This window comes from Zosterops lateralis (genome assembly GCF_965231275.1).
Source record: "Zosterops lateralis genome assembly, chromosome: 31".
Lineage (NCBI taxonomy): Eukaryota > Metazoa > Chordata > Aves > Passeriformes > Zosteropidae > Zosterops > Zosterops lateralis.
The window spans coordinates 4,965,434-4,992,618 of NC_139791.1; the positions used below are offsets into that span (position 1 = coordinate 4,965,434).

The 27,185-nt window shown below is 49.5% G+C and overlaps 2 protein-coding genes across 2 annotated transcripts in view; one reads left to right on the top strand and one right to left on the bottom strand.

Annotated features, from left to right (window-relative positions):
* LOC310920762 (olfactory receptor 14J1-like) overlaps nucleotides 1–27,185 on the bottom strand; it is a gene marked incomplete at its 3' end in the record, with an annotated part of 1,005,486 nt that overhangs the window by 122,062 nt on the left and 856,239 nt on the right. The window lies entirely within an intron of this gene.
* On the top strand, nucleotides 17,133–18,089 carry LOC310920763 (olfactory receptor 14J1-like; the record flags this gene model as incomplete). The annotated part of the gene is made up of 1 exon (XM_083880819.1): nucleotides 17,133–18,089. One exon carries the CDS (start codon nucleotides 17,133–17,135, stop codon nucleotides 18,087–18,089), a length of 957 nt encoding a protein of 318 aa, XP_083736945.1.

Here is a 27,185-nt window from a genome sequence, read left to right on the forward strand (position 1 = left end):
AGTGAGTTAGAGCAGTTGGCCCTGTGGGCCCGGAAAAACAGGAAGTTACATAAGCCGTCTTTGCTGTTCAGCACTGCGGAATGGAGGGAGGTTGGAGAGATGCTTTGGAATTCAGCAGTTTCTGGACAGAAAGATGGGAAGAGTGCCTGTGAGCTTGGTGTGATGTGGTGAAAAGTACATCATACCTTGCAAGTTGTCTCAGCTGAGAAAAAAGTGGCTGGGGCAGCAATCCAGGCTTTAGAAGGGGCAGAGCAGGCAAAACCAGAAACCCCATCTCTTCTATCCCAAAAACCCGCCAGAGCTGCAAAACTCTTTGGCATTTACAACCGTCCGATACGTGACCTGAGCACACCCATCAGCCCACCCCACAGGATGTTCTAGACCATGTGACTCATGCAGAGGACTTGTCTCCTCAGCCGCTGAGACAGACTGAGAGTGAACTGGAAATAGCGCGGTTGCCCAACTCTGTGGGAGTGGAGACAGGTGGGGACTCAGGCAGGGCTGAGGGCAGAGATGGGCAGTCCCAAGTGATGCAGCACAGAGGCGGAACGCGAGGCAGAGACCAGAGTGATGTGGTGGCATGGGCGGAGCAGACCCACTGTCAGTGCACGCGGGCACAGAGTGACCCGGAACAGAGAGAAGACGTCACTCGCTGGCGCGTGACGGCGCACAGCGATGCTGAACGCTCGCCCTTCCCCGTGGGGGGAAACAGGCTCCACAGTGCCTGGCAACTGTGGCGTCCACGGCAACGACAGCTGCAGCGGCTGCAACAACAGGAATACCAGCACGGTCATGAAGCCCTGAACCAACAAAAGGTCCTTTCCCTTCTGACTCTGACACTGACTCAGAAACTTCAGACAGTCAAGTGACTGCTTCTGCAGCTCGTGGCAAACAGCGATCACAGAGACAATCGCAGAGTGTCACTGCCTCACGACACAAACAGCATTCACCAAATTGCATCAAGCTATCTCCAAACTTGCTCAACTGTCACATCATCATGAAAAACAAGAGCAACATACAGCTGCAAGCTCTCAACATAGAGTCCAGAGGGACCATAGCCCTTTTCCATCTCCACCAGCAATGCCACCTGCTTCTTCAGTGTCAATGCCAGCCTTTTCTAATGTGTGATTGCAGCATGGTTGTCATCAAATCCAGCTAAAACTACTTCTAGACAGCGGATCGAATGTTTCTATACTGAACCAATTGTATTGGCCTTCTGATTGGCCTTTGCGGGCTCCGAGCAACCACATCATCGGAGTGGCTGGAATGAGAATTTCTGCAATCAGCACAGATCCCATTTGCATCATCTTCGAAGACAATCAAGTTATTGTAGCACGACTGTACGCCATGCCTTTGTCTGTCACGCTTCCAGGTCTGTTGGGCAGAGATGTGTTGACCCAGCTTGGCTTGGTTTTAACCACAGATCAGCATTCTGAGAATCACTTGGTTGACTGACAACCCTGTATGGGTGGAGCAGTGGCCCATGACTGAAACAAGTCTGCAAATTGCAGAACAGCTGATTCAAAAACAACTTAATGCTGGAGACATTGAAAATGCCAACAGTTCATGAGTTTGTGCCTCCTCAACACAGCTTCCTTTGATCAAGTACCAGATCCTGTTTTCTAAAGTGTTGAATGATAAAGAACAATCTGTGCAAGTGCAGCTCCTGATGCTCCTCTGGGTTTTTTCAGTCCAGAGCAGATTTAAACAGTCCTAAGAAAATAGTCTAAGAAACCTTTTTGCACCAGCTGGCTTGAGCGTTTCTTCTTTCTCTGCTCGCTTTCAGAACCAGTCTTGATGATGCAGAACACACAGAACAGATGACTGAACATACAACCACTATAGTCACCCTAAGACATGCCCACTTGCCATTGTCTTTCAATGGCAAAAGAAAAAGAGGGAGAACAGATCTGACCAAAAATTCGATTCTGCAGCAATCATAACTGAGTGGGTGTTTCTGCCCGTCCAGCCAAAGTGTCGTGTCATGAGCAGAACAGATGCTTTTGCAGCATTGATAAGAAAAGGCAGAGACAGAATTATAGAAATAGATGGGAAAGAGCCAGCAGACATCAGCATTCCCGTGAAAGATGAAGACTTGGAATGGCTGTTGAGGCACTCAGTTGCATTGCAAGAAGCATTGTTGGGTTTTGCAGGTGTGGTTCACAACAAGCAGCCAAAAGGTCCAATGTGGCATCTGATCACGTGACACCGATGGTTGGAAAGGCCTTTGTGTTCACTGAAACCAGTGGAAGGCAGAACAGTGTTTACAGATGCTGGTCAAAAAAACAAAAAAGGCTGCATGTGTCTGGCAGCAACAAGGACAATGGCTGCAACATGTAATTAAAGGTGAAGCAGGAGATACACTTCAAACCCTTGAGTTGAAAGCCGTGTGTTGGGCTTTGCAGACTTGGAACAAGGAACCATTCAATGTTGTATCAGTTCTTTGTACGTAGTCAGAATTGTGCAGAGAATCAAAGATGCACTCCTCAGGCAAACCCAGAATCAATGTCTTGGAGAACTGTTTTTACAACTGAGAAATGTGCTGAAACAACATCATCATGTCTTCTGTGTTATGCACATCCAAAGTCATCAGTGCCACAAAGGTTTGGGAGAAGGCAATGCACGAGCAGATGCTGCAGTCAGCTGTGTTGTCCATGTTCCCCCTCAGAACAAGTTTGAAAAGGCTTGCAACAGCCATGAAACTTTCCATCAAAATGCACGAGCCTTGCACTGACAATTTCAGATTCCTTTGAGTGATGCACAAGGCATTGTACGTGCCTGCCCTCAATGCAGTCATCATGGGCCTGAACTGGGGCTAGGCACAAACCCAAAGGAACTGAAAGCTTTAGAACTGTGGCAAATGGATGTAACTCATGTTCCAGAATTTGGAAGATTGAAAGACCTCCATGTCACAGTTGATACCTATTCTAAGTTCATTTGGGCGACAGCACAGCCAGGGGAAAAAAATTTGCATGTAGAGAGACATCTGTCCATTTGTTCTGCAGTCATGGGTGTGCCTGTGGAAATCAAAACCGACAACATCCGGCCTATGTCGGTCAGCAAGTTGCCAGATTTATGCAGAAATGGGGGTGAAACATACCACAGGGATCCCTCATTCTCCCACAGGTCAAGCTATTGTAGAAAAAGCAAACTGCACCCTGAAAGAATATCTAGCAAAACAAAAACAGACTGATGACATTGATGTAGTTAGTAGACCGCCAAAAGTATTATTCACCTTAAATTATTTACGTTTAGCAGAAGGTTGAGGAGAACCTGTGGTCGTGATACATTATCACGCAATAAAAGAGGGAAGGCCACAGGCAATTCCAGGACTTTATGTTTATCATAAAAAACCTGCGTATGGGTGAATGGCAAGGACCGAGTCAAGTGTTGTTTAATGGTTGTGGATACATGTGTGTGTCCACAGACGCTGGTCCTGTCTGGGTGCCAAGTCAATTTACCCATGCGTGTCCTCCAGCAAGAATACCATCGGACACTGAATACAATCCGGACGACAACGACCTACCTGGAATACTTTCTGACAATCCTGAACCTGATCAAAATTAATTTTAAGCGTGTGAAATAAGTAGTTTGTATAGTTATATTTATAAAAATTATTATAAGTTATAAGTATTTTTAATAGAACACTGGAGAAAAAAACCAAAAGTACCAGAAAATGCTGTGAATTGAACTACCTGTTCTCCACATTGTCTTGACAGGAAGTGTGTTTGGGGTGCTCAACATTGACAAAACACAAAACATCTGGGTCACATGGGCCAATCGAACTGGACAAGATTCATTCTGTCTGTCTTTAGTGATACTATCCAGTCCTTTTCGCACCTGTTTAATCGGAGTTCCACTGCTTTCGATGACAGAGTTCAAAAACTGGACTCAAGCCAAAATATATTCTAATTTGACGGAAGCTTGGAACACATGGTGCCATCAGCCTATTGGGTCCACTCACACCCAGTCTGAAACCTGGTGTGAAATCCATAAAATCCCAAGAAATTATTTAGGAGCACAAGCTGTTGCAATCATGCAAGATCTTAAAATAATAGGTACTGAGCCACAGGAATTTGATCTCCTTGGTTCCATACCAAGTAATTATTGTTTGACATTTGGTCATGTATGACAATCCAAAGTCGGCAACACTTAGTTGTTTCCTAAATCCCCGTAATCCCTCAATAATAATTCAGAGTACTACAACAATTGGACCCAGCTTGTAGCACCACCACGAGATGCTTCAAGAAAATTACCACCTGGAATTTTCCTCATCTGTGGAATCGAGCCTGGTCTGCAGTACCCTAGAGAGCTGCAGGAGGCCCATGTTACTTTGGGAAATTAACCCTGTTCACTCCTTCCATTCATCAAATTTCAAAATTTGCACAAACACCTCAACGATCTAAACACAATGCTCTTGAGTTAGATCCCACCTGTAAGTTTCAGTATTGTTGTGGGGACCCCCAACTGTAATAGTAGCATCAATTTTTGCCTCAGGAGTTGCATCAGCACAAGCTCTGACCCAGTTATGAACCTTAGCTTGTTGGACATCCAAACAAATTATTATAACATCTAATATGTTGAGTGAGCTCTCAGCGGATGTTTCATCCGTCTGCCATGCAGTGCTCCAAAACAGAGCTGCCTTCCTTCTCCTTGCTCAAGGGCATGGATGTGAGGAATTTGAAGGCTTGTGCTGCATGAATTTGTCAGATCACTCTTGTTCAATTTACAAACAGCTCAGACAGCTAAGAAGTAACATGGGGAAAATTGTAGGTTTTAATACTTGTTTGACAACTGAGTCAATTCATTTGAGTTTGCTGGTTGGATCAAAGACTTGATCCATTTTGGAATCTTTCTCTTCATTGTTATTATAGTCATATTAATAGTTGTGCCCTGTGTGTTAAAGTGTGTGCGAAATGCTATTAGTTGCGCCTTTGACTCAGTTTGGGTAGTTCAAAAAGAAAAAGGGGGATTTGTTATGGATTTCCTCAGGAAAGGAGAACATGATTGATATCTAGATCTTGAACTACCCCAGCTGAGGCCTGACCTGAGGCCTTGTTGAGGCCTTGAAGCCTGTGATGCAGATAAAACTACTTAGTAAAGTTGTGGCGCAGTTAGAATTAGATATTAAGGTGTCTGGGAAAAATAATGGGGTGTTGAAGGTCACTGAATAGAGTTATTAATAGGCACATGTTAGCCACCTTAAAAGTAAACCAAACATTGTGTGTTTGCATTCTTTCCTCTGCTGTGTGCTAATGAAAAAGCTATTGAATGTGTAAACTATGTAGAAATGTATATAAGCCACCATGCTGCATGAAATAAAAGAAGAACACAGTGGTAACCACAGTGGTCGGACCTGCGTTGCTTTCGTCCAACCCTCTATTATTACTGGTGTCCCTGGATTCACAGTTCAGCTGACCTGGGTTGTTCTAGAAGTCCCCAGGTGAATTAAGAGAGCTCATGCAGAGACCTCAGCCAGTCATGGTCAGTCCAGAGAGCAGAGACATCACTGGTCAAGGAGCTGAGTGGGGCTAAGACTCAGCCTAATCAGTGTCTAGAGCTGAGAGTTATGAACTCCCTATATAAGAAGGTTTTGAACAATAAAACTGGCTGTTTTGTCTAATGATGATGAGGACTTGAGTCACGATTTCTGTCACCCTACCTACAAGTGACACTTAATGGAACAGATCAGCACAGCCTTGGAGAAACAGATAAAGGATGTAACTCCAGAAAACAGAAGGCATTCAAAGTGCAAGCAGGATGCCAGCTCAGCTCTGCAAGGCTGACAAAACAGAAGTTATGCAAAACAAGGATATTGCCTTTACTCAAAAGTGGGGGTCAAGGAACAGCCACCTAAAAAGAACATTAGACATTGAAGACAGAGCTCAAAGAACCATGTAAGGACTTGTGATAAGGGGTGCAACTACGTCAAATAAAGTCAAAGGAAGTGGGGATAACTCATGAATGTGTAATCAGTGTGTGTGATAAAACCTCTGTTCATTCCATGCTCAGTGCACTTGAATGGTGAAAGGATTGCCCAAGTCGCCAACACGCTGTAATAAAGAATACCTGCTTTCAAATACTCAAAACTGTGTTTAAAAGTTTCTATCCAGCAGATTTCAGTACCAATGGTGTCCTTGACTCCATTGTGCCCCTCTGTGGCAGGACATCCCCCCTACTACAGAAGAGCTTATCTGCAGCTGGTGTGACAGCTCCAGACATTCTCTTCCCCATGTGAAGTGATGAGACAACCTTGGCCAGTTAGTTGTTATGAGCCAGGGAGTTGTTTCTTCCTCTGGTGCTAGGAGTAGAACTCCCAGTAAATGAGTGGGTGTGAGAATAGATAAGGAGAGATAAGCCAGAGATTTCTGACTGAAAAGACACTACTTTTACAACTATAAAAGCTACACCATTTTCCACGGAGGTAAAAGCCTCCTATACACACTCTGGAAATGTGCAGGGACTTCTCCCACAAGCTCAGATGCAAACTCTGTGGATACTCTCCCTCGGAATTGAGAGAAGAATTCTAAGTGTACCCCATCACCAAATTGATGGTAAGTTACATTGAATCCTTATCTATACTATTTATTTGCTAGCTGTAATATGGGCATCTTTAGACTACCAATAGTTCTTTTTGTTTTATTCCAGTGTTATAACTAGTCTGATAAATTTTTGTCAAATAAACATTTCATTTAGTTGTAGACCTGATCTGCCATTATTAAGAACTTGCGACTGAGAGCAAACTGGGGTGCAGGCGGCTCCAAACAGAGCTACTGCCAGAAATCTGAGTCAAAGGCAGGACTTGTCTAAGCTCTCTCTCTCCATTCACAACACCCACAGTTTAAAGATGGGTCCTTCGTTCCATGTATGTCACAAAACCCCAGAGTTTCCATGAGCATCTGTACTATCACCTGTGACCTTTTTTCCATCGAAGCCCACAGTGTCTCAATGGCCCCTTGCCTTTATGTGGACATCCTGTGTCACATTGGTTCCCTGGATCTATGGGCTTCCGTAGTGTAATGATGTTATCCTTGGTTTCATAGGTTCTTGCTGTGTCACAATGGACCCTTGGATCCATGAGCTTCTATAATGTCACCATGATCTCCTTGGATCCACAGTGTCACGATGGACAGTTGATTCCATGGGACCCCAGAGTGTCACAATAAACCCCTAGTTCCATGAGGTTCTGTAGTGTCACCATTGTCTCCCTGGTCCAATGAGGCCACTGAGTGTCACAATGGCTGCTTGGTTCTGTCAGCTTCCATAGGGTGAACAATGGTGTCCTTGTTTCTGCAGTGTCATAATGAACCCTTGGTTCCATGAGGTTCAGTCTTGGTTTGAAAGACAGGTGTCTGCTAGGGAAGGCTGGAGCCTCCCTTGGAGTGGAGAATGTAAACCCCCTCTCTCCAAATCATTATAATTTTGAAACTGTTCGGGGTGGTTTAAGGAAAAAAAAAAAGAGAATAGGAATAGCAGTTCTTTACTAGCCTGTCTAACAAGGCAAGCAAACAACAATAACTGTGGCATTAACAACAAACAGAGCCAGGCCCCCAGTGAGCCCTTCTCGGCCGCGGGCAGTTTCCCCTTTGGTGCAGTTCCGGTCACAGCCAGCAGGGGCGCTGGTGGCTCCCGGTGGGCGGGGCAGGTGCGATGATTCCCCCGCGGCTGCAGGGGGCGCTGTGGCGCGGGCTCGGGGGGCGCGCGGGAATGGCGGCTTTGTCCCAGCCGGGAGGGATGGAAGAGAGGCCTCTCTGCACAAACCCCTGGGGCTGCTGATCCCAGGGCCCTGGCAGGACTCTGGGGAGCAGCAGGCTGGAAGGGCAGGGATGAGCAGAAATCCTGGGGTGGTGGACGAGATGTATCAGACACTCTGCGGCGATCACTGGGACTGCAGGACGTCCCAGCAGGGCAGGGGATGCAGGGCCCAGCAGCAGGAGAAAGGCAGCTCCCAGCTGGGTTGTAGCAGTGGTGGTGAAATTCCTTTCCCCAAGCAGCAGCTTGATCGTCCTCTTCCCAAAGCTGAGAGTGAGAACCCCCAACTTCCCCTGCCCCCATCCTTTACCTGCCTCTCTTCTCGTAGTATCTCTGTCCCTCTGAGAGCAACTCCCAAAAACCAGAGGAGTGACACCAGACACCCTCCTTCCCTGAGGCCGGGCTACCTCCCCCCATCTCGGGCACTCAGCCCTCAGCGCATCTTAAAAACTCTATGGGAAAAGATTCTATAAGTAAAGAGGAAAGAAAAAGGAAAGAAAAGGACAGGAAAGAAAACCCCCAGCAGGTTCCTAAATGTCACTGGTCTCCTTGGTTCCATGTGTCCCTGCTGTGTCACCACAGCCCCTTGGTTCCATGAGTTTCTATACTGTCAACACGGTTCCTTTGTTCCAATGAGGCCTCGCTATGTCACAATGGACCCTGGGTTCCATGAAGTTCTTGAGTGTCACAAAGGCCCCTTGGATCCATGAGGTTCCAGAGTGTCTCCATGTTCCCCTTGGATCTCACTGTCATAACGGACCATTGGTTCCATGTGGCCCAAAATGTCACAATGGCCCCTTGGTTCCGTAGGTTTTATATTGTACCAATGGACTCCTGGGTTCTATGAGTTACCCTGCTTTTAGCAGTGGTTTCTTTGGTTCCAACAAGGCCCTGCTGTGCTTCAATGCACCCTTGGTTCCATGAGGATCTGGAGTATCACAGAGGCTCCCTGGTTCCACGAGGCCCCACTGTGTCACAATGGACCCTCTATTCCAGGAGGCCCTAGGGAGTCACAGTGGACCCTTGGGTCCATGAGGTTCCATCATGTCACAGTGGCCATTTCATTCCATGAGCTTTTGTACTGTCAACAACAGTTTCCTTGGTTCTGCAGTGTCACAATGGCCCCTTGGTTCCATGAGCTTCTGGAGTGTAACACGGTTACCTTGATTCCATGAGGTTCTGTGTTGCAAGAGGACATGAAAAGAACCACACTCAGCTGTCAGGATGTGAGATGAAAAGTAAAAGGGAAGTTTTTTGGGGGATCTCAACATATATAGTTTTTGGAATTTGGTCAAGGATTGGGGGATTAGAGGAACACCCCTCCAACCCCGGTGGTCAACTCGGAAGTCGATCACTTTGTCCTTCCACCTGGAAAGAATGCGTTGTTTATAAGATATTAATCTTTGGTTTTGTCACAAGGTGAGAAAACTCCAGCAGAAATAAAATACAATCAGAAGGCTGAAAAATCACGGTGACAGTTCTTCAGTGTCACAATAGAAACCCTTGTTCTATTAGGCCTCCAAGTTTCACAATGTTTGATTCCATGAGGCACCACAATGTCCCAATGAACCCTTGGATCGATGAGGTTCCATAGCATGCCAATGGTCACCGTGGTTCCATGAGTTTCCTTAGTGTCACAATGGTCTCCATGGTTCCATTGGGCCCTGCTTTGTCACAATGGTCCCCTCGGTTCCAACAAGGCCCTGCTGTGCCACAAAGGACCCTTGGTTCCATGAGGTTCCCTGGTGTCACCGTGTTCTTCTTGAATCTGCAGTGTAACAATGGACCATTGGTTCCACGTGGCCTCGCTGTGTCACAAATGTCTCCTTGATTCCATAATTGCTACAAGGGAGACTTGTTTCTATGAGGTTCTGTACTGTCACAATTGTCTCCTTGATTCCATGAGCCCCCGCTGTGTGACAATGGACCCTTGGTTACACAAGGCCTTGCAGTGTCACAAGGGTCTCCTTGGTTCCATGAGGAACACAAAAGCTTTGCATAAACATTGGACAAAGCTTCCTTTACACACCTGGGAACATCTGTTTGCATTCAAAAGAGGAGTTAAAAGTGAGGATGGCACCAGCAGCTTCCATCTGCAACAGGGATCCAGGACAGGGACAGAGAACTGAGCTGAAAGACCCAGAGAATTTTGCTGACAGAGATAATTTCTGGTCACACAGTCCCTTGTAGAAAGGTGACATCATTCCAGGCAGCCTGTACTGAGCATGTGGTTCCTGAGTAGGGTTTGTTGTGTAGGAAACCTGCTCAGCCCTTTCCATTCTTTCCTCACAAACAGGAAAACTTCTCCTGGGCCTGTGTGCAGGCAGAGCCCTGAGGAGAGCAGGTGGCACATGGTGCAATGGACTGGGACACCCAGCTGAGAGCTCAGGGGACAAGGTTGTGATGCAGGCACAGGGATGTCAGTCCCAGGTGGGCAATGTCAGACATGGTGAGGTTGGGGTGAGGAGCAGGTTGTCCAAACAGGGTCAGCCTGCAAGGGGCTCATTCTTGTCCGTGCCCAGACATCCTAAGGAGACATTCAGCATCAAGATCACTTGGAGAATGATTGTCACCTCTTGTAATTACTAAAAAAAAAACCAAAACAACAAAACCCTCGTGATTAAAAAACCAAAAACTATAAGGTGAACTTTGAAATGTTCCTCCTTTAGAGAACTCCAAATTTACTCCAATCAGCTGCACAAGCCCTAGGGACTTGAAGAAAATTGAAGGAAGACAAAAAGCTCCAGAGGCTTTTCTGTATTTTAATCAGCCCCACACTAGACTTTAGGCTGAGTCCAGGAGCCTCAGGCACTGAGAGAAGGTTGAAGAAGCTGCTCAAGGAGTCAGAAGCAGAAGTCCAAGTCCCTTGGAGCATCCCTGGGCCCCAGGGAGGGCAGGGAGTGCCAAAGGCTCCCCAGGGACTGGTGAGAGCAGATCCTTGAGGGCAGGATTGCAGGGAGGCCAAGGCTGTGAGCAGGGAACTGCAATGCTGAGCAATGCCTGGGCTGGTTGGAGGCAGCAGAAAGGCCAAGGGCTGAGGCCAGGGCTGGGACAGCAGGGCCTGTCCCTCCCGGGTGGCTCGGGGCTCTTGGTGGGGCACTGGGATGGCAGGGGCAGCAAGGACAAATGTCCTCAAGCTGTGTGACACTCCAGATCCTCATGGAACCAAGGGCCAGTGTGACACAGCAGGGCCTCATGGAAACAAAAGGCCACTGTGAGCCTGAGGGACTGTAACACCCTAGAACACTGAAATGATAGGGGTAACCAAAGGATCCTTTACTCAAGTTTGGTGCACAGGAGAAATGCCAACCAGATACTTTCAGGATGAACAGAATATTCTTAGTTACAAGGGACTATCAAGGATCATCAAGTCCAACTCTGAAGTGAATGGCCCATAGAGGGATTGAACCCACAACCTCACTGATATTAGCACCATGTTTTAACCAACTGAGCTGAGAGGTCAAAACAACACCAAACTTTAGTGGCAAAATACAGAAAGTCAAGGAACTTTGGCAAAGCATTTAATAAAACATCCAATTCAACATAAAATTCTTATTGTAGCAGTACCTTCATTTACTTAGCCCATTTGACCTGGAAACCTTTAACCCTTAAAATTTCAAGTTCTAAAAAAACATTCCAGGTAAAAAGAATTAGAAGGAGAAAAAAAGATAGATAGATAGATAGATAGATAGATAGATAGATAGATAGATAGACAGACAGAAGAGATAAAGAAGGACATGCATACAGCTACCAACTCCATGGAGCCAGCATGGGTGAGACACAAACCCCAGGAGAAGGAGGGTCCACACCATGGGCTGGGCTCATGTCCTGCCTTTTAAGCCCCTGGGCCTTTGTGTGGCCACTGTGACGCTGCAGAACCAAGGAGAGCATTGCTGACAGTACAGAACCTCACAGAACCAAGGGGCCATGGGGACACTGTGGGGCCTCATGGAATCAAGGGGATCTTTGTGAAACTCAGGGGCCCCAGGGAGCCAAGGGAACATGGATCAGGCCTGGCTGGTTTGGCCTCCTGGGGGCTGCTGGACAGGTCTGGCTGAGCCTGGCATGTTGAGGGCTGCTGCTGATCTGCCCCAGAAGCTCTGGGGCTCTGTGCTCTCCTTCCTGTAGGAAAGAACTGTCCTTCTCCAGGGGCCCATGGCTAAAAAAAGGCTTCCTCCTCCAAAATTTCTTTAATGGAAAGATTGTTCCCAGATAGTATCTGCCAGGAGAGATAGACCTGGCTGGTTTAGCCACCTGGAGTCCACCTCTCATCTGCCTTTGAAACACTGGGACCATGTGCTTCTCTTTCCTACAGGAAAAAGAAACACCTTTCATGTCCAGGTGCCCATGGCCAAAGTTGGCAATCCACCTCCAGAATTCCCTGTATCCAAGGATAGCTCCCAGACCAAAGCTGCCAGGAGAGACAAGTCTGGCTGCCCTTGGCTTTCTAAGAGATGGTTCTCATCTATGTTTGAAACACTGAGGCTTTCTGCTTTCCTTCCTAATATAGAGAACTCTTCTTCCTGTCCAGGCAGCTATGGCCAAAATTGAGATTCCACCTCCAAAATTCCCTATGTCCAAAGCTTGCCCCAAAAAGGTGACAAAAAGACAAAAAGTGCCAGGGAAGACAAGTCTGTCTGGCCTGGCCTATGGGTGGCCACCTGTCATCTTCTTCCAGAACACTTGGACTTTGTGCTTTTCCTTCCTACAGATAAAACCATCCATTTCCACCAGGGACCCGTGGCCAAAACTGGGATTCCACCTCCAAAACTCTGCACATCCAAGGATTGCTCCCAAGTTTAAGCTGCCAGGACAGACAGGTCTGGCCGCCCTTGGCCTCTCGGGGATTGCCTCTCACCTGCTTTTGAAATACTGGGGCTCAGTGCTTTCCTTCCAATGAAAAAGAACTCTCCTTCTTGTCAAGGTGCCCATGGTCAAAATTGAGATTCCTCTTCTCAAATTCTCTATGTCCAAGAATTCCTCCCAGGCAAAAGCTGCCAGGACAAACAGCTCTGGCTGTCTTGGCTTCCCAGGATCCACCTCTCTCCTCTTCTGCCTTTGAAACACTTGGGCTCTTTGCTTTCCTTCCAGTGGAAAAGAACCATCCTACTTATCAACACAGAAATGGCCAAATGTGGGATTCCACCTCCAAAATTCCCTGTATACAAGGATTGCTTTCAGACAAAAGCTACCAGGACAGAGAGATCTGGCTGGCCTTGGCCTCTGGTGGCCACCTTTCATCTGCCCCTGAAACATTGGTGTTCCATGCTTTCCTTCCTATGGAAAAGAACCGTCCTTCTCCACCAAGCGTTATTGTCCAAAATTGGTATTCTGCCTCTAAAATTCCCTATATCCAGGGATAGGTCCCAGACAAAATCTGCCAGCACCATCTAATCTGGCTGCCCTTGGCCTCTGGTGACTGCCCCTCATCTGCCCCTGTGACATGGGGGCTTGGTTGGTTCCTCCCTATGGAGACCATTGTGACTCTGTGGGAACTCATGGAACCAAGGGGGGCCACGGTGACACTTTGGGGCCTTGTGGGACCATGGAGACCATTAAAACCCTTCATGGCCACGTGTAACTAATGGACCATTGTGACACCTCAGAGCCTCGTGGAACCAAGGGGCCATTGGGACACTGTGGGGCCCCATAGAACCAAGGCAACATGGAACAGGTCTGGCTGGTTTCGCCTCCCAGGGGCCACCTGACAGGTCCAGCTGATCTTGGAATGTCAAAAGCTGCTTCTCAACTTCCCTTGGAACACTGGGGCTCCATGATTTCATTCCTATGGAAAAAAGTCTGCCTGTTTTTAAATGCCCATGGCCAAAATTGATACTTCCCAAAAAAAACATTGCATACATACAAGGGTATCTCTCAAAAAAAAAACCCTGCCAGCTAGGGAAGGCCTTCTCCTTGGCTGGACACCTCTCATTTCCTGCTGAAATAATGGGGCTCTCTACCTTCTATCCTATGGTAAAGAATCAGCCTCCTTTTGCAGAGGCTGTGGCTAAAATTAGAATTTTGTCTCTCAAATTCTGTATATCCAAGGATTGCCTCAAGACAATAGTAGCCAAGACAGACAGGACAGGCTGGCCATGGCTACTGGAGATTTTCTTAGACTGTAAGCACAATGTTTTTGTGTGCCAAGACCTTGGAAATGGTCCAGAGGTCTCTCAAGGAGGGATTTGAAAGCCTCAAGCACATGACCACTATATAGAGACAAAGGAGCTCTGTGTTCAGTGGAGTGAAAACTGAGGACAGCAGAGGAGAGCCCTGGGAGGGATTGAAGGGTGGTTTCAGAGATGGTAGATCCTTTTGATATAGCAGAGAACAGCCAGAGAAAAAAAAATTAATGCCAAGTACAGCTGAGGGGGGCAAGACTGAACACAAGGGGAAAGGAATTTCTGTCCCAGTGTAGGGCTGTGGTGCAATACATTCCCCAGAAGGAGTCTGGAGCAGCCCAAGGCTCTGTGTGGCCAGGCAGAGGCAGGCAGGAGGCAGAGCTGTCAGCAAAGGAAGGGCCCAGCCAGGTGGGGCAGCCGGGGGATGACGACAGCCTGCAGGGACAGAGGCACAGGGCATGGACACCGTAGGACAGCCTGGGCTGCACAGGCCACAGGGATGGGCAGCAGCTGCAAGGCCCTGACACAGCCAACTCCTGCAGCACTTGGGCCATGGCTGCTGGGCCTGGGCCTGAGCCATGAGCAGGAGACAAGTGACCCTTGCAGCCCTGGGGCCTCATTGCCTCCTTGGCCCTGCTCAGCAGCCTGGCAGGGGCCGCCCCATGGTCCTGCCCTTGGCATTGCACATCCCCACATCCCAGTGGCATGGGAAGAGCCCTGAGCACTGAGGGAGGGACAGGATGTGCCTTGGCAGGGGCTGGGGCTCAGGCCTTGGCCCTTGGCATTCCTGAAACACATCCAGGTTTGCTCAGCATCAGAGACACCTTTGCCTTGTTTGTCCCCACCTGTCATCACTGCCTGCAGTGTTCTGCTCTAACTGGAACCTGGAGACACTTTCTCAGTTGTGTCCCTCAGTGGGACCCATTAAAACTTAAAGAAAATTTGGAGTTTCAGTCTCACTTGGAATACTTTTTGAGAAGTTCTTGAAAGAGTTCTTCGAAAGTTTTTTAAAACACTCTCAGGGATTGACACCACCATAAACAACATCAAAGCCCCAAGGGGCTCATTAAAGTCCTTGTGCTGTGTCCTTGTGTTGCATCTGAGCTGGGCTGGGCTCCTGGCACAGAGACAGCTCCTGGCAATCAAGAAGAGCTTCAAAAAGACATTTCGCCTCAGGAGCAGCTCCTATTCCCAGCCCAGCAGGGCTGAGGCCACTGCCTGCAGGTACCTGAGACCAGTGAAGCTGACAGAGGCTGAAAGCTGCTGGAAAGACAATTCTGGGCTTTTTCATGGAGAACTCTTCACCACTTATGACACAGTCTGTGGCTGCAGGAATCTCCTAAAGCTGAGCCAGGACAGGACTGACAGCACTCTAAGGATGGCTCTGCTGCCCTTTCTGCTTTGGGGGAGGATGTGCTCCAGAGCGGGGCTGCCCTGGGCACCGTCAGAGGGACAGGGCAGGACGGCTCCTGCTGCCAGGGACGGCTGCAGGGGCTGAGGCTGGGGCTGCAGCCAGGGCTGCCCAGGGCTGTGGTGCAGAGCAGGTGCTGCAGCCCTGAGGGCTCTTGGCCAGGCCAGGGCATCTGCCACCTGCCAGGGGCAGCTCTCAGCCTGCCTGGGAGCTCCCATGGATGGTGTAGGGGAGCTGTGGGTTCAAGGAGTGACTGCTGCCTGGGCAGGTCCTGCTGCTGTGGAGAGGGTGCTGTGTGTGCCAGGGCTGCTCAGAGTGCCAGCTCATGCCCAGGTCATTTCTGAGGACACTTGTCATGAGCAGATTCAGGGCAGGAGTTTCCTGCTCAAGTCTTTTCTTTGATGAATCTGTGCTCCTACTTTTCCCTGGCTCACCTTGGCAATGGATACTCAGTTATGCAGGATAGAGTAGGGGCTGAGGCTCTTAGATTATAGTTCTAAGTATTCCTGGGAATGTCAGCAAGTGCCTCCACCTCCCCAGCATCCAGATCCATCCAGCATCACCTTTCCATGGTGCCCAGGCCTGGAGGAGCTGTTCTTTAATCCCTGCAGCCCCAAGCAGCTGCAGGGCAGAGCTGACCCAGGGGCTGGGCTGGGCTCTGGCAGCACTGGCAGGGAAGGAACCCGGGCCCACAGGAACAGCTTGGGCTGGGACAACTCCAGCAGCAGAGCCGTGGGCAGGGAGGGAGGGAGGCAGCGCTGAGGGAAGCCCTGCTGCAGGGGACATGTGGCACCTGCCAGCCCTGCCCTGCAGGGCACACACTGCCCTGAGCAGCACAGCTCCTGTGTCCCCTCCCAGCCAGCACAGCCCTCAGCCCGTGGGCTCGGGGCCCTCAGTCCCCTCCTGGGCCAGCAGAGCAGCCCAGAGATGAAGGGCATCTCTCCTGCCATGTGCCCATTCCCTGCTGACCAGGGCCTCAGGGCCACTGTCCTGCACTGCTGCTGCCTGGGAGGGGCTGTGCAGGGCTGGGCAGGGAAAGGCTTTTCCTCAGGGCCTGGCTCTCTCTCTCCGTGCCTTGCCCAGGTGCTCCTGGCATTGCTGAGGGGCTCTCTGGGAATGGCAGTTCCAGCTGCAGGCTCAGGCCCAGCCCTTGGGCTCCTCCTGTTCAGGCTGAGCACAGCAATGGGGTGTCCCAGCTCCCTCTGTCATGGGGAGCTCTGGGCAGGGCAGGCTGGCAGGCTGGAAATGAGCTGACTCTGCCTGACTTTGGGAAAGGCAGGAGCCACTTTGTGTGCCAGGGATCCCTCTGCTCTCAGCAGTGTCTCCTGGCTTTCCAGGGCAACACGGGTGTAGACCTTAGAGAGGTGCAAGTCCAGGGCAGCTGGGAACAGGAGAGACGGACAGAGCACCTTCCCTCAGTCTGCACTAAGGCTCAGACAATCCTCCTGCCTCACTGGATTCTCTATTCTACCCAGGTGCAGTAGAATCTTTCATTCTGCCTCCTGCAATCCTTATCCCTTCACTCTGGCTGCTCCCATGCCTTAGGAGGAGATTCTTTGTCCAAGTTCAAACACCAGGGTTGGTGTTCGCCTGTAATGACTGGGGCTCAGGGCTGACTCCCAGGTGTCTTGCAGGTCGAGCTCTGGCTCCTCACTAAATACTGGCCATCAGGAATCAGGGCTCCAGCAACCACAGTGAAGGAAGTTCTGTCAGACATAGATGACAGTGAGGTGTTTAGTGGCAGGGACTGTTGTATGAGAATGGGCTTTGACTTTTCTGTGAGTAATCTCCCTTCAAATGTCACTGTCTTTCCTCCTTCTCCAGGTGGGGATGTCCAGACACAGCAAATGTCCAACAGCAGCTCCATCAGCCACTTCCTCCTGCTGCCATTGGCAGACACACGGCAGCTGCAGCTCCTGCACTTCTGCCTCTTCCTGGGCATCTCCCTGGCTGCCCTCCTGGGCAACGGCCTCGTCATCAGCGCCGTGGCCTGCGGCCACCACCTGCACAGCCCCATGTTCTTCTTCCTGCTCCACCTGGCCCTCACCGACCTGGGCTCTATCCTCACCACTGTCCCCAAAGCCATGCACAATTCCCTCTGGGACACCACGACCATCTCCTACACAGGATGTGCTACTCAGCTGTTTATGCTTGTCTTCTTCCTTGCATCAGAGCTTGCCCTGCTGACCATCATGTGCTACGACCGCTACGTGTCCATCTGCAAACCCCTGCACTACGGGACCCTCCTGGGCAGCAGAGCTTGTGCCCACATGGCAGCAGCTGCCTGGGCCAGTGGATTTCTCAATTCACTGCTGCACACAGCCAATATATTATCCCTTCCCCTGTGCCATGGCAATGTCCTGGGCCAGTTCTTCTGTGAAGGTCCCCAGATTCTCAAGCTCTCCTGCTCCAAATCCTACCTAAGGGAACTCAGACTTCTAATATTCAGTTTTTTGTTCGCTTCTGGTTGTTTTGTATTTATTGTTTTCTCCTATGTGCAGATCTTCAGGGCTGTGCTGAGGATCCCCACTGAGCAGGGACGGCACAAAGCCTTTTCCACCTGCCTCCCTCACCTGGCTGTGGTCTCCCTGTTCCTCAGCACTGCTTTTTTTGCCTACCTGAAGCCCCCCTCCATCTCCTCCCCATCCCTGGATCTGTCACTGTCGTTTCTGTACTCAGTGGTGCCTCCAGCCCTGAACCCCCTGATCTACAGCCTGAGGAACCAGGAGCTCAAGGACACTCTGAGGAAAATGATGACTGGATGCTTTTCAGAAGCAACAAATCGCCTGTTTTCTTGGGCATAATTTTCAGAAGGGAACTCATGGCCCAACAGGCCTTCCCATGTCTTTGGTAGTGTTCAGTAGGTTTTTCTGTCAGAAAATTATCCCAGTGAATTTTTTTTTTCTTAATCACCTCCATCTAATTCACTGTATGCGTCTTGAGTTTGACCCAGAAACTCTGTAAACCAGGATTTGCTGTATTACTACATACAAAAAAAAAAAAACAAACAAAAAAAAAAAAAAAAACACTACCTTGCAGTGCCTTTTTTTTCTGGGATCCCAACTCTGAGACCTGCATGAAGTTAGAGAGGAGAGGGGAAAAGAGTCCCAGGAGAGCAGCACTGACAGGGAGGAGCAGCACTTGGTCCTTTCCAAGCCGCTCTTCCCAACTCCAGCCTCTCCTTCCCAACCCTTCTGTGGCTGTAAGGCTGCAGTGCTCTGGCAGTTTGGTCACTGTCCTGCTGCGTGTCCCTGCGGTGACCACAGGCAGGGACAGGCCATGGGCACTGCTGGGACACAGCCGGGCTCCAGCACAGCAGCTCCAGCAGCAAAGGGCATCTCCTGAGGGCAGGGCAGGGAGGCTTTGCTCTCCCTGCAGAGTCACTCTTGGGAACTGGCCCAAGGAACAGACTCTGAAGAGGCTCCTTGTGTTCCTTGTTCTCCCAGGGCTCAGTGGGATGACATCAGGGTGCCAGTGTGGCCTTCAGGGGACTCAGGGCTGGCTCAGGTTCTGCTTGTTGGTGGCCAGAGGCAATCAGATGGTGAATGGTCAGTGCTGAACCTTCCTGGGGTTTTGCAGCTTGTGCCAGGGCTGATGGCAGGGGAATGTGTGTCTGGAGGGCCTTGGGAGCTGCCAGGAGAACACAGGGGAGCTGCAGGGACAGTGTGTGCCTGGGATCAGCAGGGAGTGGAGCTCCCTGGGCACAGGCCTGGCCAGGGTGGGGTCACCCCGAGATCAAGGAATGAATGTCTGCTGTGAGTCAGGAGAGCTCTGCAGCCCCAGGGGACACAGCAGGCACAGGGAAAGGAGTCTGGGCACTGACTGGTGTCACCCTCAGGGAGCTTCCCCAGGAGGATGCAGGGCAGCCCCAGGGCCATGTGGCAGCCCTGGAACAAGGCAGGCAGCTCTGAGCAGCCTCCATGGCCCCAGCAGAGCCTGTGTGGGAGGGGGTCAGTGCAAGGAGCGCCATCAGCTGCCTGTGTCTCCCAGGCTGAGCAGCAGAGCCCAGCAGAGGCAGCACAGCCCCCGTGCTCTGCAGAGCAGAAGCCCCAGCTCAGGGCTGTGGGCAGCAGGGCAGGGGCTGCAGCAATGGCTGCTCAGGCCAGCACAGACGTGTTCCCCTGGGAAAGGCTCTGTGGGCAGCTGGCATGTGCCAGGAGCAGAGCAGGAGCCCGTGGGTGTGCAGAGGAGCCCTGGAAAGAGGCTGCCCTGTCCCTGGGGCAGCAGAAGCTGCCTGAGGAGCCCCAGGGCCAACTCTGCTGCTGTGTTGGGCAGTGGGGCTGGCCCTGGGGCTGCGCAAGCTGCCTGAGCTGAGCATCTCCTGAGCACTGCAGACACAGAGTGGCTGTCCCTGACCTCCAGTGCCTCCAGTTCCTGCTGCAGGGCCAGACAGGACTGGGCTGCTCTGCAGGGCTGGGGCAGGGAGAGGAAAACAATGGGCCCCTGGTTAGAAGAGTCCCTGTAGTGTCAGAATGATCTCCATGGTTCCATGAGGCCCTGCAGTGTCACTCTGGCCCCTTGGTTCCATGTGGCCCCACAGAGTCACTCTGCTCCCCTTGGTCACACCAGGCCTTGCAGTGTCACACTGCCCCTTGGTTCTCTGGGGCCTGCAGTGTCCCTTTTGAAGATGGGCAGGGTCAGCACCAAAAATTGGCATGAACCTAAGGAAAATTGGGATTTATATAATGCAGAACTGCAAAGAATCACATAATGAGAAGCTCAGCAATGCATCCAATCATCACTACCAAAGCTTGCCTATAATGATTAAGAAAGATCCATCACCAGTTACCCTCAGACTTTCCCATCATCCACATCCACACATCAGCTGGGAGAAGCTTTCTTAGCCAGGGACTAGAGAGCCACTCCCAGCAACTGGGAATTCCTGCTTGTGTGTCCACCTTTGCAGGCAATAAGGTGGGCAAAAATCCAGGAAAACTAGGCAAGAAAACAGTACCCCATAGTGTAAGGCCTACAGAGCAGGTATTTGTTTATTCAATGCCAGGAGTGACAGGGATGGTGCCACAAACTCACTCATCCATTCCTCACACAGTACTAGCTTTTATACTTTTTAAAAAATGTTCACATTATACTTTCCTCACCTTCATATTATAACATATTTTCTAATCCCATGATTATGTAAGCCCTTGTAGCACATGCATGGTCTCTGCATGAGGTGGTTTTCACTTCCTGGTGGTCGTTTTGATGAAGGCTCAGAAAACTTCCTTGGGCTTGAACGTATTACCGCTGCTTCCTGCACATGCTCGATAAGATTGCCTGCTCCAATAGCCCGTGGTTAGCTTTTTGCAGTTCGCTTGTGTCGTGGTTTGACACTCACCCAATGCCAGGCACCCACAGGAGTCATTCGCTCACCCTCCCCTGTCAGCAGGGCAGAGAAAGAAAAAAAATATTAACAAACATTTCATGACGGAGATATGGACCAGGAGAAATATTTCAGATGAAAAAAAGGTTCAACTTAAGTTGTAAACTTGTAGAAGAGTTTTAGAAGAAAAAGGCCACAATTTATTGATGGAAGGATTGAACAATCTCTGCTATCAGGGAACAGTAGGAGGTTTTGTACTCTGCCTGCTGTGCTGTTCTTACTTTGCCTTGAATTAGCAAGAAAGCAGCAACTGTAATAGCTTGTTGGTCCCTTTCATGGATGCCTCCTCAGAGAAGCTGAAGATATGTAACAAGTTTCTGTACCTTCTCATAGATGCTTGAAGACAAAAATGCTGATCATAAGACAGAACAAAGAAGAATTTGCTGCCAAAAGACATGAGCCAATGAACAATCATTTAGAGTGCTTGAACATGAGATTTTTGCCTATCACTAATTGTTTAGCTGTGCCTGCTCCTGCTCTGTACCCACATAAATATAGGGAATAAAGAATAAATAGGGAGATCAAACCTAATCATATTGATGTCTGTTTGATACTTGGCTCCTTTCTCACAATAATTGGTGACCTCACTGATGTGATGCTGGACCGGCAGTGAAGCTTCAAACTCTGGACACAGACACAGGAGCTCCGAGGAAGGAGAAACTGAAATGGCCCCATCAGAGAGATGTGGAAGCTGGATTCTGAGAGCGTGCCTCAGACTTCTGCATGGTAAGAACTGCGAGCAAATGGAATTAGACACTGCAGTTCAGCTGTTGCAAAATATTCTAAGAGAGGCAAAGCAACAGAAGCAAAGCACCTTCACAATTTAGTGAAGTGGGTAGAGAAACAAGGGCCTTAACAAGAAATCTCTCTGATGTTTAGCCCTGAGAAATGGCCAGGTGTTGGAGAGTGTCTCTGGCAGAAAATGATTGAAGGAGGCATAGTAGGAAAAGAAGCTCAAAGCTTTGGTGCCATTAGGAAGTTAGTGACTGAAGCATTGGGGGTAATGAAGACTGAAGAACGTGTAGCAATGCTTGCTGCACAGGCACTGAGCTCAGAGCCTCCCATGAGTGAAAAGGCAAAACCTGGACGATTTCCAAATCTTTTTAGCAATGGTTTCATGCAGCCCATGAGAGGCATGGTTGCAGTGCCAGAAAATTCCGTTGAAAATATGCAACACCATGTGAAAAAGCAAGGAAAAGTGTCTGAATCCCTGCCAACAAATTTGGACCAAAAAGCTGGGCAAAAACCAGAAATCTGCTGTGATTCCCAGCAAAGTTATCCACGACTGCCATCTAGTGGATGGAGCAGTTCAAGTCAGTCAGGAAATCACACTCCAGTGTCACTACAGCCTGATAAAGAACAAACAAAAGTTCCGATGAAAAAAGTTTTAGAAAAATTAAAAGGTCTCACTGTAGAGCAACAAGGAAGAGACAAACATCAAGTAAAGCCAACAGCTCCTTCTTGGACAGCCTGCACACAGTCGTCCCAAAATGTAATGGAACTCAAACAATTGGATGTGGAAAATCGACCTCCATCACATCCCGTGAATTGAATTCTATGCAAGTACAGCAAAATTGATCCTCTCAGAGGTCAGAAGTCATTTGTGATGCTATACTTGAAGGAGAATGGCAAGCAGCAGCATCCATTGCCTGCCCAGTCATAATAGAACATGTAAATCAAATAGCCGAATGAAGACCACACAATCTGAAAATTCTGCAACAAGCAAAGCAAACTGTCACTCAGCATGGACTGAAATCTTAAACTGCAAAATCTATTTTAACATGGATCTTTACAGCAGATGTCATGGCTGCAGTCGACTGTCAGAATTTAGCAAGATTGTTGTTGACTCCATCTGAATTTTTAATGTGGGAAAATGACTGGTACCAAAAGGCACAAACAGAAGCCAACAAGCAGAGACCCCAAGGACGTGATTTATATGGAATTACTGCAGACATGATTACAGGCAGGAGAAATTATGCATCTACATCAACTCAATTATGATATCCTTTGGCTTTGCATCATTTGGCTGCTCAACTTGCTCAAGAAGCTTTGTTTGGTATACCACAAGATAAAAAGGCTCCAACTTTTTCTAACGTAAAGCAAAGACTCAGTGAAAGTTATTCTCATTTTGTCAATCCTCTGTGGGAATCGCTCAAAGAGAACTCAGATTTACCAACTGAAATTAAAGATCATCTTTTTCGACTGCTTGCATTTGACAATGCCAACAGCAAAACAAAATCCATCCTAGTGAATTTACCACAAGGATCACCTGTTGATGAAATGCCTTTGCATGTCATAAGAGCAGAGCAACAATCTCAGGCTGCTATGGAAGCTGAAGTCATGAAAGAAGCAATGGGATCCCAGACCAAGTTAATAGCAGCTGCTTTGAAAGCAGGGGAGCAACGCTCAACAACTCTTCATCCCAAAAGGAGGCAAGGAGGAAATACAGGACCATGTTATTGGTATGGACAGTCAGGACATTACAAACAAATTGAAGTCAGACTCTTATTGCCATAATACTAAGCCTTCTGATGATTGTTTACATACTTTCCATCAAAGTCTCTCAAAACAATGTATATTGTTTTCATTCTTCTTGGTGATGGACTTTTGGATTGACCACTGGGGTCAGAGAGATGTTCCTCTCATTGACCAATCCTTGACCAAATCCCAAATACTATATAAACCCTCAATCATAATAAACTGTCTTCTTTTCCCTCTTCTACCTGATGGGTGAGTGTGGTTCTTTTCATGTCCATAATTGCGACAACTGGTGACCTCTGCCATGTCAGAATGGGCCATCTGGACTGCCCATGAGAATTGCAGTGTGTGGAGTCAGATTGTTTTAAGGTAACGGCTGTGTGTTGTGAGTAGCCTTTGTGGAAATGATATTCCGTATCCCCGTGTTTGATGCCGGGGCCTTGAAAGTCTGGCGAAGTTTGCTGGATCGGGCAAACGCTCCCATTTCAGATGTTGATTTACGGCATCTATATTATTATGGAAAGGTGAAAGGCTTCTTTGCTGATGATGGGGCGGTGGCCTCAAGAGGTGCCTTGAACCGCCTTGGTGATTATCTGATTTGGGCCTTAGCTGCGACTCACGATGCGGGCATCGTGGAGCTGACAGTGCTTTGGAGAGAGTGCGATAATGCTAAAAGGGAATATAAGAGCTCGAGAGCTCCCGTGGGGGCACGTGTCGCCCCTGGGGCTGTGCCAGCCCCACCCATCCCGCCCGTTCCTGTGCCTGGGAGGCGGAGGACTGGGAGCATGTTTCTCCCACCCGGTGATGGGGGGGAATGAGGCGCCTTTGACTCAACCCGTGCCTCTGTTGGAGGCCGGAGCCAGGGCGTCTCCATGTGGCATTGCCGCAGAATGCCCCCTCAGAGCAGCAGACGGGGAGTTAACCCTGTCCGATGATGGGGGGACTGCGGAGGCTCCACCTGACGGTGGCCGCAGCGGGCTCAGCACCGGCTGCTGCACCTGGAGAGGTCATGGAGGCGCCGAGGGCTGAGCGGTCCGTCCTGCCCCACGTGGGGGGGATGGCGCCCCCGGTGGGTCCCCGTGGCACAGACGGGCCCATGCTGGGGGCGATGCCGGCCTCTCCCCTCCCCGTGGCTGCCCTGCTGGGCGCAGTGAGTACCATTGCCCCTGCTGCAGGGGCTGGCCTGGGCCTGAGCGGCCCTGAGCTGCATCCCGCTCCCTCCGCAGGTGCTGCCCTGCCCATGCCACCTGTACCTGCCCCCCACTGCCTGCCGAGCCTCTGGCTGTGGTGGGGGATGGTGCCGTGGCTCCACCAGCCGCGCCCCTCCTGGTGCCCCATCCCTCCCCCACGCTGAATTGGGGGGGCAGCGGGATGGCCTCAATCCTTCCCCCACTGGGTTCACATGCCCCAGCTCGGCCCGTGGCTGTCGCAGGGTCCCCTGTCTGGGCTGTGGTGGCCAGCGCTCCTGCGCTGCTGGCAGACACGGGCTCCGTTGGGGCTGGAGCGCCCCTGGAGCCGATGGGCCCAGCCCCGCCACCTCCCACAGAACCCGGGGCTGCAGCGGTTGCTGGCCCTGGGGGATGCGCTTTGGGCACAGGTGGGGCCATGGGTCCCAGGAGGCCAGCGCCTCCCTGGGGAGATCACGATTGTTCACCTTGTGTTTTTTGAGTTTTCTCTTCACAGAACAGAGAGCCAGTGGTGAGAAGACGGCTGTTCTGAAGCTACCGGGCTGGCTCAAGTTCATTGTGGTTCTGGCCACAGACTCTTCTGAATGTTTTTACCCTGTCTGTCCCTGAAATGGACATTGCGATCCTCTCCCTTGCTGCTTGGCACTCTGGAAAAGACTTTCTCTCAAGACAACTTAGTTGCCCTTTGAGACTTGTTCAAAAGCTGTTGGACCAGGATCATCTGGAACCTTCGACCAGTCAGTCCTTGGGACACTCCTGTTTTCTGCATCGAAACAGAACTCTGGGAAATGGAGGCTGTTGCAAGACCTCCGAAAAGTTAATGCTGTGGTGGAAAGCATGGGGATGTTGCAGATTGATATGCTGTCGCCACCATGTTTCCCGCAGATTGGCTGATCCTCATTGTAAATATGAAAGATTGTTTTTGTGATTCAGTTGCTTCCTACAGGTATCATGGGCCAATGGAATGACAAATGGTCTGATCCCTTGCACATTTTGGACTGGGTCATCCTGCCCCATCAGCTGCAAAAGACGGCAAGTACATTGTCTGAACTGATTGCTCGACAGCAGAAGAAAAAGGCGACAATCACTTTGTTTGAGCTCATTGCTCGATTGATAATTAAATGCAGGCAACAGCGCTTGCAATTGATGGGTGCAGATTTTTGTAAAATTCAAACTCTCGGTATTACGGGAGACATTTGAATGGAGCTTTGCAAGCAGTGGTTTTCTGCAAATTGCTCTGAAAATTTTTTCAGCACAGATCATCTGTCATCTGCCCAGCCATGAGCTATTGCAAGTGGAAAAATTATTTAAAGATACCCAGGAGCCAGTGCAAGGACCCACTGTCCTTACTGACAGTTTGGGAAGCACAAGAAAGGCCATTGTTACTTGGAAGGATGGATCTGAGTGGCCAGTTGAATTGAGGGCTGCTGTCATGGCATTTCCAAGTTTTCCCAGGAACCTTTCAATTTAGTCACGGATTTCGCTTGTGTTGCTGACATGGCACAGCAGTTGAGTCATTCAGTTTTGAAGGGAGTCAGCGATGCTGCTTTGTTTCCTTTGCTGACGGCTCTGTGTTGTATTATTGAGGAAAAAAAGAAAAAAAATTTCTTCTTAACAAAAACGGGGAATGCAGGGTGAAACCCTGCACAGCCAATTGGCAAAAGCTTTGCATGCCATCAAGCACCTGACTGGTGCCACAGAATTCTATCAACCCCACCATGTTGAAAGCTGGAGACCGTGACCAAATGAACGGCAGCAAATGGATGAACCATCAAGTGATGACTTAGATGCAGAGGACACAAGTGTTCACTCTGATGGTCCTTCCACCATACTGAACAATGTTCATTTTTCTTTTTTCCTTTTCTTTTTTCCTAACACAAAAAGAGTGAGATGTCACCCTGATTCTTTAGCCTTCTGATGATTGTTTACATTCTAGAACTGGAGTTTCTCAAAACAATGTAGATTGTTTTCATATTTCTTGGTGATGGACTTCTGAATTGACTATTGTGGTCAGAGAGGTGTTCCTCTCATCTACCAATTTATGACCAAATTCCAAATCCTATTTAAACCCTAAATGATAATAAACTGGTGCTTCTTTTCCTCCCTTCAACCTGACGGTGAGTGTGTGGTTCTTTTGTGTCCCTAACCGCGACAACAGGGAGTCTCCTTTTCTTTTGGCCAGGCAGGTTTCCCCATGGCTGGGGCTGAGCCCTGTGTGAGCTGCAGCTGCTGCTGTGCCCTTGAGAGGGGCTGAGGCCGTGGGGCCCCTGCCCAGAGCAGCCTGGGCTGAGCAGAGCTGTGGGGCCAGAGCCGGCTGGGCTGTGCTGGGGAGAGGCCCTTGGTGCTGCACAGAGCTCAGGGCAGCTGGCAGAGCTGGCAGGGAGCTGGGCTGGGCTGAGAGAGCCTGGCACAGAAACCATCAATGTCCATCTCAGCCTGCATGAGCAGGGACCAAGGGGCACCCCAGGGTCCACAAGTTCAGTGTGTGGGACCTGAGCTTGTGACCCCTGGAGCCCTCCCAAGTGCTGGGGCTGCACCTCCAGCTCCAGAGGAGATGGGACAGATGGGGCCAGAGGCAAATAATTCCTGTTGGATTCTTCATCATCTTTGTTTCTACAGGTGACCTGGATCCATATGTAGAGGAGGTGTTTTGTGTCAGATAACATGGGCAGAGTGATTAGAATAACTTTTTTTTTAGCTGGAAATAGTATTTCATGTATAATACAGAATGAGGAAAAAAAAAAAAAAAGATGCATATGATCAGAAGAGCATCTGATTTTTTCAGATGATGAGAGACTCATTAATATTCCAGTAGTCAAACCTGTTCAAATCCTTTCCTCAGGGCTTCTTTGAGA